The 12,822-nt window shown below is 55.1% G+C and overlaps 1 protein-coding gene across 8 annotated transcripts in view; it reads left to right on the plus strand.

The window, feature by feature from the left end:
* SORBS3 (sorbin and SH3 domain containing 3) overlaps window positions 1-12,822 on the plus strand; it is a 33,631-nt gene that overhangs the window by 16,073 nt on the left and 4,736 nt on the right. For all 8 annotated transcript variants that reach the window (XM_058433303.1, XM_058433299.1, XM_058433300.1 and 5 more), the window contains 13 exons: window positions 199-262; window positions 3,412-3,450; window positions 3,943-4,009; window positions 6,058-6,148; window positions 6,354-6,440; window positions 6,539-6,592; window positions 7,341-7,427; window positions 7,899-7,945; window positions 8,417-8,556; window positions 8,744-8,796; window positions 8,905-8,951; window positions 9,144-9,258; window positions 11,222-11,347. In XM_058433303.1, coding sequence (XP_058289286.1) covers window positions 199-262; window positions 3,412-3,450; window positions 3,943-4,009; window positions 6,058-6,148; window positions 6,354-6,440; window positions 6,539-6,592; window positions 7,341-7,427; window positions 7,899-7,945; window positions 8,417-8,556; window positions 8,744-8,796; window positions 8,905-8,951; window positions 9,144-9,258; window positions 11,222-11,347 — 1,017 coding nt within the window. The remainder of the gene's footprint in view (window positions 1-198; window positions 263-3,411; window positions 3,451-3,942; window positions 4,010-6,057; window positions 6,149-6,353; window positions 6,441-6,538; window positions 6,593-7,340; window positions 7,428-7,898; window positions 7,946-8,416; window positions 8,557-8,743; window positions 8,797-8,904; window positions 8,952-9,143; window positions 9,259-11,221; window positions 11,348-12,822) is intronic.

Raw genomic sequence — 12,822 nt, forward strand, 5'->3', positions numbered from 1 at the left:
GCCATATATCTTATTTATATAGGACGTGTTACACGAAGCTATTGTTATTAAAGAGATCACAAGAGAAGCATTCCCCAGCCCACCTATGGGGGGTTCAGGGATGGCCAGAGAAAGGACTCACTGGGGAAAAATTTTTGTGGCTTGATATTGGGAAGGTGAATAAACAGGGAGGACTGACTTTGCATTTGCTGATCCCAGAGTGTTGACAGACCCAGAGACTGGTACCGGAGAATGTTCCAGCAGATTCACCGGAAAATGCCAGGTAAGATACCCTTCCAGGGCCCTCTCCCTGCCAAAGTGGATTCTGGCCCCTGGGGCTTGGAGAGACAGGGAAAGAAAAGGGGACTTAGCTGCTCAAGGCGTTCTTCTCCACCTCCTCCCCGGCTCTAATGAGTAGTCCTGAAAACAGGCTATCCCCTCCCTGTACTCGGGGCCAGCAGCGGTCTCTAGAGCATTCCCAAGAAGGACACTGACCAGCCACTGTCCCCCAGTGTCCTCTGAGGGGACTAAGAAGCCATTCCTTTCCTGAAGTCCCTCTCTGATTTCCCTGCCAGGCTGGAATGCCACTGTTAGCGGTCATTCCCTTACTGGAGGCATTGCTTTCTTCCACAACTCAAAATGCAGCCAACCCTGGGGGTGCCTATGAGCTGGCTCCGAGGTCACCCATCCATTCAGTGAGTCCTTGACCATCTATTGAGCATGTACCACGTGCTGAGCACTATCCTAGGTGCCAAAGATCAAAGGAAGTCACACAATAAACAGAGACACCTTTGACATGGCAGATGGTGGAAAGGGCTAGGGAAAAATAAAGCCAGACTAGAAGAGTGCCCCATGCAGGGAGGCTGCTACTTCACCCAGGAGGGGCCAGGAAGGTCATTTGTAAGTGGCATTTGATCAGACCGTGGAGGGAGTGAAGGAGTCGGCCTGGCAGAGCTGGGGGAAGCATTCCAGCAAAGGGAGCTCCGAAGACCCAGAGGTAGAAGCATGTCCTGGACGGGCAAGGAGAGCCTGGCCTGGAGCGAGGAGCATGTGGTGGGAGATGGAGTCAGAGAGGTGGTGGCGTCAGGGCACGTGGGGCCTTGTGGGCCATTATAAGGACCTCAGCTTTTACGGTGCAAATAAGGAGGAGCCACTGAGAGGAAGAGTGCCATGCTCTGACGAGTAATGGCTGAAAAGATTGTGCCTGGCTGCGGGGTGGGGAAGGAATGGTGGAACCAGTTCCCTTGCCTGGTAAGGGCTAGGGAGAAAAGGCCACCTTTACAGCTTTGCTTCAATCCAGGGGAGAGATAATCGTGTGTTAGACCAGGGCGGTAGCAGTGGCCCTGGTGGGACAGGGTGAGACTCTGAATACATTGCAGTCATTGGAATTTGCTGATGGATTGGACATGGCTTGGAAGAGAGAGTCAAGGATGGTTTTAAACCTCAGCAAGTTGAAGATTGGAGTTGCCATTTGTCAAAACGGAAAAGACTGTAGGAGTAGCACTCACAGGCCGGGTGCAGTGGGTCACGCCTGTAATCCTAGCACTTTGGGAGGCCGAGGTGGGTGGATCGCCTGAGCTCAGGAGTTCGAGACCAGCCTGGGCAACATGGTGAAACCCCATCTCTACTAAAAAATACAAAAAATTAGCTGGGTGTGGTGGCGTGCACCTGTAATCCCAGCTACTCAGGAAGCTGAGGCAGGAGAATTGCTTGCACCTGGGAGGCAGAGGTTGCAGTGAGCTGAGACCATGCCACTGCACTCCAGCCTGGGCAACAAGAGCAAGACTCTGTCTCCTAAAAAAAAAAGAAAAAGAAAAGAGATGTTCAGTTTTAGACACATGTTCCCTCTGAGTGAAGAGGTTGAGTAAGCAGATGAATATCCAAGTCTGTAGTTCACGGGACAAGGTCTAAAACTGCAGATGGAAATACCTGGGACTCATTCAAAAGAGATTTTGGGACCAGCCTGGCCAACATGGCGAAACCCTGTCTCTATCAAAAATACCAAAATTAGCTGGGCGTGACGGTGTGCACCTGTAATCCTAGCTACTCCGGAGGCTGAGGCAGGAGAATTGCTTGAACCTGGGAGGCAGAGGTTGCAGTGAGCTGAGATCACTCCACTGCACTCCAGCCTGGGCGACTCAGTCTCAAAAAAAAAAAAAAAAAAAAAAAAGAGAGAGAGAGATTTTGATTTAAAGTTTCCCCAGTAATTCTAGTGGGGAAACTTTAAACTTTTAACTAGCAGCCAAGATTGTGAATCATGGGAATAGATGGCGTTTTAAAAGACTTAAGACTAGCTGGGTGTGGTGGCACACACCTGCAGTCTCAGCTATTTGGGAGGCTGAGGAGTTCAATTCAATTCCTGGGAGCCCAGGAATTCAAGTCCAGCTCGGGCAACATAGCATGATCCCTTCTCTGAAAAACAACAATCCATAAGACTAGACAAGATCACCTGGGGAGATAGTGAGACAAACAGGCCCCGGGACTGAGCCCCCACGCACCTGGATGCTTAGAAGTTTGAGAGATGAGGTGGAACCAAAAAGGCAACTGAGAAGGTAGATCCAGGGAGGTAGGAGGAAAACGGAGAGATCTCCCTGGGTCCAAGTGGAAAGGGAATTCCAAAAAAAAGAATGAGACCAGCAGTGACAAATGCAGCTGATGGGTTAAGATGAAGACTTAGAATTGACAGTCAGATTTGGCAACGTGGAGGTCACCAGCATCCTTGATAAGAGTGAGTGGATGGGCAGTGGTGAGCAAAAGCCTGTTTAGGGAGACAGGGAGGAGGGGGATTGGAGATGGTGAGGTCTTTATGGTTACTGGTTACAGTTTACTATGGGGGAAAGCAGACAAATCCAGGAGTTGGAGGAGGGTGTGGGGTCCAGTGAGGGCTGATGTGGCTGGCGTTTAGGCAGGCGCCGTTGTAGCGCATGCGTGTGTGTGTGTGTGTGTGTGTGTGTGTGTGTGTGTGTGTGTGTGTGCGCGCGCGCGCCGTGGGGAGCAGTGGGTCAGTAGCTCTTCCCGTGAAGTCCCAGAAATTCCCAGGCACCTTGAGGAGCTAGGAGTGGGTCTGGGCAAATCGGGAAGGAAAGCGTTTGGAAGAGGGTGCAAGTCGAGTTTCCCCAGCCGGAGTGGTGAGGGCAAGTCCACGAAGGTCAGGAGAGGGTGTGTGTGGGAACAGAGAGGGAGGAGCAGGAGGGCTTGGGCAAGGCGGCTGCCCGCTTGGCTCGTTTAGGCCCCAAGCCTGCCAGAGGCATTTCAAGCCCTCCAGAGAGCTGCCCTCCTAATTCCTTCCCTCCCTTGGGACATTCTTCAGGCCCTGACTCAGCCCTCAGCCCCCTGCTCTAGGGATGTTGGGAGCGGCTGAGGTTGCCTCCCGGGGCACCCTGCCTTTGCTTTCTGCCCCATCCCATGACCTGGTCCCTTCTGCTCCTGCAGACCTGCAGCTGGACTGGACCTTCGAGGAGCCACCCAGAGGTGAGGGGGATGCGGGCCCACCTGCCTGCCATAGCCCTGCGCCTGCGCCCGTCCCTCCCTGGGGCTGGCACCTGCAGCCCCGCCTGGCTTTGGGGCTCTCCAGTTGGCTCAGTTCAACCTGAGAGGTTTTTATAGCTCATTTCCAGAGCACTTCAAATCCCCGGGTAGGTGGTAATTAACAGCCTCAGCTTGCACGGGGAATGTGCGCTCTGCCACTCCCTGGCCGGGATTTCTCTGGGCCTCCCTTTCCTCATCTATAAGATGAGATCATCACCTACTCGGAGTTGTTTTGAAGATTTAGTAAACGTCGTAAAGCTCTGGGGGCAATGCCCACGTTCAGTGTCCCTGAGCACCAACCACCCTGTCCCCACCATCCACCCAGGAGCAAGGGGGTGGTGCTGAAACTCTAAATAATCACCCAGGCACCCTCAGCCCCAGTCACGGCCTGTCTCCTCCCACCTTCAATGGTTTCCTCGTGTACCTCCTCTGCAGACCCCAGGCATCTAGGAGCCCAGCAAAGACCTGCCCACAGGCCCGGCCCGGCAGCATCTTCCAGCGGGTGAGCATAGTGGGGCGGGGCCGAGGGCTGCGGAGGGGCGCGGCCCGCGAGACACCATGGGACGGGCGCCCCCTCGTGACCACAGCCGGCACAGCCTCGGAGCCCAGCCAGGAGTGGGGTCTGACTTCCCTGTCCCTCTGGGCTCTGTCCCATCTCTGGGTCTCCACCACCCCCATAGACTCTCTTCCCTACAGGGTCAAAGGGGAAGGGTGGGCAGGAGTGGACTTGGCACCCGCTCCTGGCCAGTAACGCCTGTGATGCGTTTGTGGTCAGCAGCAGGAACTCTGCCCCAAAGATCCCACTGGTCTTGTGAGACCGGGAGTGGGGCAGCCAGACAGCCGTGGACAGAACTGTTGAGGGGAACTTGGACCTGGCACTGTCTACTTTGAAACCTGACAGAAACCAAGGGATATGGAAGAACCCAAGTTCCCGCCTGATAGCACGGAGAGAGGAGCCCCTTGGAGGGATAAGGATGACATTCTTTTCCTCTGTGCAAACCACAGGCCCCGCCCGGCTGCTGGGGCCCTGGCGGGGTCAGCACCACCGTGGGAATCAGGATCTTTGCTCTCAGAGTTAAATCCTTGAGTTTCTTATTCCCTTGCAGGGAAGGACTTGTCTCATTAGCATGGCTGAAACTGGCCTGTAGCTCTGGGCGTCACCGATAAGGTTCAGAGGCAAAGGGCTCAAGATTTGGACGCTGAGTTCTCGGTTTAAGCCTGTGCACTGCCTCTAGCCATGTGACCGTGGGTACCTCACCGAGTCTGAGCCTCTGTGTCCCCATCTTTTAAGTGGTGATGCCCAGAGGGTTCAGTGTGATCATGTGTGTATCATGCATCATGTTTTGCACATAGCAAGCCTGCACAAACATTAGTAATATACAGGCTTAATTATGATTACAAGTCCGGGCGTGGTGGCTCACGCCTGTAATCCCAGCACTTTGGGAGGCCAAGGCGGGCAGATCACGAGGTCAGGAGATCGAGACCATCCTGGCTAATATGGTGAAACCCTGTCTCTACTAAAAACAATACAAAAAATTAGCCGGGCGTGCTGGTGTGTGCCTGTAGTCCCAGCTGCTCGGGAGGCTGAGGCAGGAGAATGGCGTGAACCCAGGAGGCGGAGCTTGCAGTGAGCTGAGATCGCGCCACTGCACTCCAGCCTGGGCAACAGAGCAAGACTCTGTCTCAAAAAAAAAAAAAAAACTCCTTTAGGTTAGGAATGACATATTCCATTCTCACAGTCACTTTTATTATTACCAAAATCAGAATGGGGTCATTATTACAGCCAACAAATCCCAACCCTTGGTCAGACATTGTATTATTTGATAAGCCCAATGCAGCGGTTCCTCTCGGTGGAAACTTTCAAAGAGAGGCTGGAACATTCCATGTAAGCCAGCCAGGAAGGGGCCCTGGAGGGGAGCTAAGGCAGATGTGACCATGCTGTACTGCAGTGGTTGGGGTGGTCCCACAGATGGAGTCACTGAATCCAGCACCCTCATGGAACTAGGCCCAGGGAGCAGAAATAACTTGGCCAGAGCTGCAGGGCAGGGCTGCCTCTGGCTTTCCTCGCCCATGGGTGTATGATCACTCAGCCACAGCACCCAGAAAGACCAGCTTCTTCAAAGCTGCACAGACGCACATAGCCACAGTCATGGGGCCAGACCAAACACACATATAGGACACTTTAGCAAAAAGGCCCGCAGGAGAGGGTTGGGCCACACCTGGAGCAAATATATGTGTGAGGCCTTCTCCCGGGCACCTCACATGTGTTCTCTCACCAAATCATTTCTATATTACAGGTTCTGAGCCTGAGGCTCTGAGGGATAAGTAACTTGTTCAAAAGTCACACATCCACTAAACAGTGGAGCTAGAATTTAAGCTTGGAGCTCACACACTTCCACAGTTTAACCTTGCTTCCAGAGTAAGGGCAGGGCAGTCAGAGGCAGAGTAGACCCCACAGCAGGGACAAGGGCAGGGCGAGAGGGCTGTATGCTGGCTTCTGCCTCAGTCTCCCTAAAAGGAAGCTGAAGAGATGTCCTTCCCTTTCTTCAGAAGAAGCTGGGACCACTCTGAAGGGTTACCTAGAAGCACCTTCAGCTACAGACCTGGAGCATTCTCCACTGTGCTGCAGCCACCAAATCAGGTAGCCCACCCAGCATATTCCCTGGTCAGCCCCAGCTGTATGCTGTATGGCCAAGACCCTGTGCCACGATGTCCTTTCAGCTTGAATCCCTTGGAGGACACCGTGGGCCCAGGGGAAGGGCAGGGGCCTGCAAGCCTGCATTTTGAGCCTGGCCAGTGTCCCAGTAGCACTCTTCACAAGCTGACACCCACCCACCTCCACGCAGGTGCTCAGACGCCGAGAAAAAGTAGACAATGTCTGGACGGAAGAGTCCTGGAACCAGTTTCTGCAGGAACTAGAGACTGGGCAGAGGGTGAGTGCTGGCTGGCTCTCAGGGTGTGCATGCACCCTCAGCTGATGTATTTTGGAAAGTGAGTTCAACCGCTCTGACACACCCTTCCTACCCTTCAGCCCAAGAAACCGCTGGTGGACGACCCTGGTGAGATGCCCTCCCAGCCCATTGAGGTGAGTGCTGCAGGGTGCTGGGGACAGCAGCCTGATAAACCAGGGATATTAGGGTTTGGGGGGGCCCAGTGACCATGGGCATAGGCCACGAACTAAGAGGTCTCTCTCCAGTCCCACATGGTTTATTTCTGTAATGCCAGCACTCAGGACAGTGCCTGGCATACAGGAGGCGCTCAGTAAACATGTGTTAAATAAATATGTGTTGGCCAAAGCAGGAGCAGAGAAGGGAGTGGTCACAGTGTGCACTGGGCTTATCGGGAAATATTCTTGGAGGTGGAGCTGGACCCTTGAGAAGCTCCGAGGGCCTGATCCGGCGGAGACCCATAGCAGAGGCTGGCAGGAAGCAGCGTGGGGGTGGGGGCTCCGGTCCCTGGGGTGGCGGGGGGACCTGGATGGACACAGTGAAGCCAGGCCTTGGAGGGCGGGAGAAGATGGGAGAGGAAATGGGGAGCCCCATTGGTGCTGGAACAGAGACATAACTTGGCAGAAACTGGTAGGACTGCGGAATCGCGGGATCAGGAAGCGTGTAGGCACTCCCGGGGCGTGCAGGGCAGGTGAGAGGCCGTGGCGGGGATGCCCTCTTGGCACCCTGGGCCACACCTCCTGGCAGGAGCCCGGCCCGTGCGCTGAGGCCTGCCCTTAAGCCGGCCCGGTGCGCTGGCCTTGCTTTTCACAGTCGATCTTTGACCGCTGCCTCCCACCCCCACCGTGCGCTGCCCCTCACTGCCCAGCCTCTCCCCGCCCCCAGGTGCTGCTGGAGAGAGAGCTGGCCAAGCTGAGCGCCGAGCTGGACAAGGACCTGCGGGCAATTGAGACCCGACTGCCGTCCCCCAAGGTACCAGCTCCCAGGGTTCACCCGCGGGGCACGCCGGCGACCGCAGGGTCGGGGCGAGCCGGGAGCCTCGGCGGCTGGGCTGGGCGGAGGACAGGCAGCCGTGGTCCGGCCTCCAGCGGCGCGCACCGGCCTCAGGCCCTCCCGGGCGCTGGCGGGCTCGCTCCTCCGTAAATAAAATACAGGGCGTCGACTTTCGCAAGTGACCCCGAGGAGCCTTCCTAAGCGGACTACACGTCAGCCCGACGCCCGGGCGCCCGCCCCGTCCCGCCCCCGGGCCGCAGCCTCGGGGACCCCCGCCCCTTCCCCTAGTTCCCGCCCCGCTCCCGGGATCGGCCGCGCGGGCGCCTCTAGGACCCCGCGTCCCGCCCGCTCTCCTCCCCTCCCGAGCCGCGAACTTTTCCGGAGGCGGCGGCCTCGGCTGCCGCTGGGTCCCGGGGTCGCGGGCCCTGATTGCGCCGTTTCCCCGCGCAGAGCTCGCTGGCGCCCCGACGGGCCCCAGAGCAGCGGCCCCCGGCCGGGTGAGTGGGAGACGCGGGAGGAGGAAGGGGGCTGTCCCAGGCCGGGCGGGAGGGAACGTGGCGCGGCCGGGCGGGGCGGACGGGGGCGATCGCGGGGCCCAGCCGGGGAAGGAGGGAACCGCAGAGCCCAGTGTCCGGGAGGGACCGCAGCGCCACTCTGCGGGGCGCCGTTCCCGCGCCACCGAGGGCAGCTAACTCCGAGCAGAGGACGGGGGTCGCGGCCGCCGGGGGCGCAGCGCGGTTAGGGCGGCCCCGCCACGGCCCAGGCACTCCCGCTGGGCCCTGCCGGGCCTCACCCTTCCCGGCGCAGCGACTTGGGAAGTAGGACATCCTGTGGAGAGCCCAGGACCCGGGAGACGCCCTGGGAGGAGGTGGCAGGGATGGGGGCGATGGGGGTCAGAGCGGTCTAGGGGTGACCAGGGTGGGGCGCGGAGCCCCAGGCTGGAGGCTCAGTCTCTGTGCCCCGTGCAGCCCGGCCTCAGCCTGGAGCTCCAGCTCCCCGCATGCACCTTACCTGGGTTCCGCCCGGTCCCTGAGCCCCCACAGAATGGCTGATGGAGGAAGCCCCTTCCTAGGTCGGAGGGACTTTGTCTACCCTTCCTCAACCCGAGGTAAGGACCCAGCCCTGCTCTCTTTCTCACGGAGATGCCCACCCACCAGGCATGCTGGTGCCCCAGGGGTGGCAGGTCACAGAGCCCCTTGCTTCTGCCAGTGCCTGCCCTAGGTGGGGGTGCAACCTCATCCCAACCCCATCCCCCAGGTATGGCCTCCCCAAGCTGAGGTTGTGCTTCTCCACAGACCCTAGTGCCTCTAACGGAGGGCGCAGCCCAGCCAGGAGGGAAGAGAAGAAGGTAAGGAGGGGACCAGGTGTGGGGGACCTGGAGTGGTCCCAAGGCTGCCATCCTGGATCTGCCACCCACCCAACTGAGATAGCCCACTCTGTCCTTTCTCCTGCCTAGAGGAAGGCCGCCAGGCTCAAGTTTGACTTCCAGGCACAGTCCCCCAAGTAAGCGCCCTCCTCCCCCTCCCCTTCCATCCAAGGCAATCTCTGCCATCCCAGAGGGGGATGAGGAGGGGGACTGGGCTGCAGTGGGCATCCCCAAGGGGTGAGAGGACTGGGGTGTATTGGGCAGGGTCTGAAGGGAAGGAGGCTTGGGAAGGCTTCAGCTTACCCTGCGGTCCTCGTCCTCGCCTGCAGGGAGCTGACTCTGCAGAAGGGTGACATTGTTTACATCCACAAGGAGGTGGACAAGAACTGGCTGGAGGGAGAGCACCACGGCCGCCTGGGCATCTTCCCTGCTAATTATGTGGAGGTGAGCAGGAGAGACAAGAGTAGGTGGGGCTAGGCTGGGAGGGCGCAGGGATTGGGAGAGACTTAGTGCAAACCTTGGGTTTCCTAAGGCAAAAAACTGTGAGGGGCTGGGGCGTGTCTCAGAATTGTCCTTGGCCCCCACAGGGCCTGGCCCAATGCTGTGCATGACCCCAGGAAATGTTTGCTAAAGAGGGTGGAGCCCAGCCCAGGGGAGGATCCAGCAGCCAGCTCCTCAACCATTCGTGTCCCAGACTTTCACCATTCAGATCCATCTTTCTAAAGCTGTCTTTGGGAATCATCCTAATGGCAACTAGCAAGAGTGGGAAGTGCAACAGTTTATAAATCACATATACACACATAACCTCTTTCAGGTGTATTACCGCCCTGGTTCCTCTCACTGCCCAGAGAGTGATAGATTATCTCTGTTTTACACATGGGGATGCCAAGGTTCAGTGAAAAGTTATTAAGTAAAAGATCCAGAATCTGAATCCAGGTCTTTTGATTCCAGAGACAGGTTCTGGGCTTGACAGATAAAGGGCGATAGGTTATCTTTGCTATTTGTGACTGTTAAGATATGTCAAGTTATCCAAATTACTAGCATAAAGGTGTTCGTTATAGTCTCTTACTATCCTTTTAATGTCAGTAAAATATGTAGTGATGTCTTCTCTCTCTTTTTTTTTTTGAGAGACAGAGTCTTGCTCTGTCACCCAGGCTGGAGTACAGTGGCAGGATCTTGGTGCACTGCAACCTCCACCTCCCGCGTTCAAGCGATTCTCCTGCCTCAGCTTCCTAAGTAGCTGGGACTACAGGCGTGCGCCACCACGCCCAGATAATTTTTGTAATTTTTTAGTAGAGACGAGGTTTCACTACATGTTAGCCAGGCTGGTCTCGAACTCCTGACCTCAGGTGATCCACCCGCCTCAGCCTCCCAAAGTGCTGGGATTACAGGCGTGAGCCATTGCGCCCGGCTGATATGTTCTCTTTCATTCCTGATGTTGGCAATTTGTGTCTTCTCTTATTCTGGCTAGAGCTTTATTAATTTACTTGATCTTTGGATTTTATTGATATTTTTCTCTCGTTTTTGTTTTTGATTTCATTGATTTCTGCTTTATTATTTCCTTGTTGTTGTTTGCGTTAGGTTTAATTTGTTATTTTTCTAAGTTTCTTAGGGTGAAAGTTTAGACTATTCATTTGAAACTTCTTTTTCCCTGGAATGCTGCTTTAGCTGCATCTCACACATTTTGATTTTTCATCAACTCTGTTTTCTCATCTCCTTTGTGACTTCCTCCTTGACCCATGGGTTGGGTTGTTGTTTAATTCAGGCTCTTGATTTGATAGGTATCATTAGGGCTCCCTTGCTTGCACGATGATCCACTTGGTCCTGAAATTTCACAAAGTATATACAGTATTTCACTCCGCCAGTCGTTTCTATCTTTGTGTGAAATAGTTTATTGGCTGCTTGATTTTTATGGGCAGAGTGAAGCAAAGAGAACATGAGGATTCTGGGCTCCGGCTGGGGTAGATGGGGAGGAGGAACCAAGACACTGGAACCCAGGGACACCCAGTTCTCGGCAGTGAGAAAAGGGTGAATCTTCAGTTTTGGAACAGTTCTCCAAGTTCCCCTTGCTGCTTGGAACGCCTCATTTTCTTTTGTGGTCCAACTTAAACTCTCCAATCAGACTGGCTTCCATCTTTTCTCTTGGAGTTTTTCATTTCAGTAATGCCCGCTCCACATACCCCTATGGAAAATTCTTCTTCCAGGGAGCCTTCCCAGACTCCTCCCTATCCTCCAGCTCGCCTTGGCTGTGCTCATGCCTGGCTGCGCCCAGGCCTTGTGTCTGGGGTTTATATCTTTTCTCTGCCTAAGGGCAGGCCCACCTTCTCTTTGCTGTCTCACAGGAACTCCCAGTCTGTGCTATGTTGATGCGCAGACCAAATCTTTCTCATGACCTTTCTTCACGCAGGTGCTGCCCGCAGATGAGATCCCTAAGCCTATCAAGCCCCCCACCTACCAGGTGCTGGAGTATGGAGAGGCTGTGGCCCAGTACACCTTCAAGGGTGACCTGGAGGTGGAGCTGTCCTTCCGCAAGGTGGGCCAGGCAGGAGATGGAGGGGTGGGTGGGGGCAGGCAAAGATGTAGGTAAATATGTGCACTAAAAACACTTTTTTTTTTTTTTTGAGACAGAGTCTCATTCTATCACCAGGCTGTAGTGCAGTGGTGCCATCTCGGCTCACTGCAACCTCTGCCTCCCGGGTTCAAGCAATTCTCCCGCCTCAGCTTCCCGAGTAGCTGGGACTACAGGCGTGCGCCACCACACCCAGCTAATTTTTGTATTTTTAGTAGAGACGGGGTTTCATGGTGTTGGCCAGGATGGTCTCAATTTCTTGACCTCATAATCCACCCGCCTCGGCCTCCTAAAGTGTTGGGATTACAGGCGTGAGCCACCGTGCCCGGCCTAAAAACACTTCTTTAAAAAAGAGTCTGATGTACCTGGCTTCACCCAGGATTTCAAAGTTTTCCCCAGTCTCTTTCATTATGCTTCCTTTAGTGTAGTCTTTTTTTTTTTTTTTTTGCTTTTTTTTGAGACAGCATCTCACTATGTTGCCCGGGCTGGCCTTGAACTCCTGGGCTCAAGAGATCCCCCTGTCCCTGCCCCAGCCTCCCAAGTAATTTTGGTCCATTTTTAAAAGATCATCATAAACTTCTAGAGTTATATATCTATTTTTTCAACTGCAGGTTGCAGGGGATCATACTCAGCATTTTTAAAGGTATAGACAGAAATGTTAGCATGCGTTGCGGACAGAAAGTGCTTTATCATACTGCAGGCAGTTCTGTGTATGCACATATATATGTATTCTGGGCTGTTATTAAAACATTTTTAACTGTAGATTGTGGTGAAACAAGTTTGAAAAATGCTGTTCTAGAAAGCAGGGAAGTGGTCTGCCTTTGGTTGATTTTGGGAGCAGTGATCATGCTCCCAAAATCAGCCAAAGACAGACCATAGTGAATGCCTCTCAGCCAGGGACAGAGGGGGAAGAAGGCTGGATGGAGAGAGATGGGGGGCAGGAGAGGGCAGGGGAAGGCAAGGGCTGGAGGCCACCCTCCCAGGGGGTGGTTCTACCTAATGTCAGCCAGCCTGTGGCCTTGAGGACTCCCTGCCTGTCCTGGGGAGTGTGTTTTTGACACACTCATGACAGGGTCCCCCAGCGCGAGGCAGGAACAGGACCCAGGCAGGGCAGTAGTGGTAGCGCCTGTCCAGCGTGTCTAAGGAGTGGACTGTTGGTCTCGTTCACACCTCATAGTGACAGTATGGTTATTCTCTTAACATAGGAGAAAACAAGGCTCAGGGAGACAGAGCAGCCTGCCTGGGGCCACACAGCTTGGCCTGGTGGAGCTGGGTTTGGATCTGCATTATTAGCCACGGGCTCACCTGTGATCGGAGCTCTGGGGAGGGACCTTGCTATGAACACTGAGGGCGGATGCACCCCTGTTGAGCTTCCCAAGAGGCAGGACCCAGTATCAGCCTCAGCCTCACCCGGGAAGCCTGGGCTTGGCTCCTGGCTC

Source organism: Hylobates moloch, unplaced genomic scaffold (genome assembly GCF_009828535.3).
Source record: "Hylobates moloch isolate HMO894 unplaced genomic scaffold, HMol_V3 SCAFFOLD_22, whole genome shotgun sequence".
Classification (NCBI taxonomy): Eukaryota; Metazoa; Chordata; class Mammalia; order Primates; family Hylobatidae; genus Hylobates; species Hylobates moloch.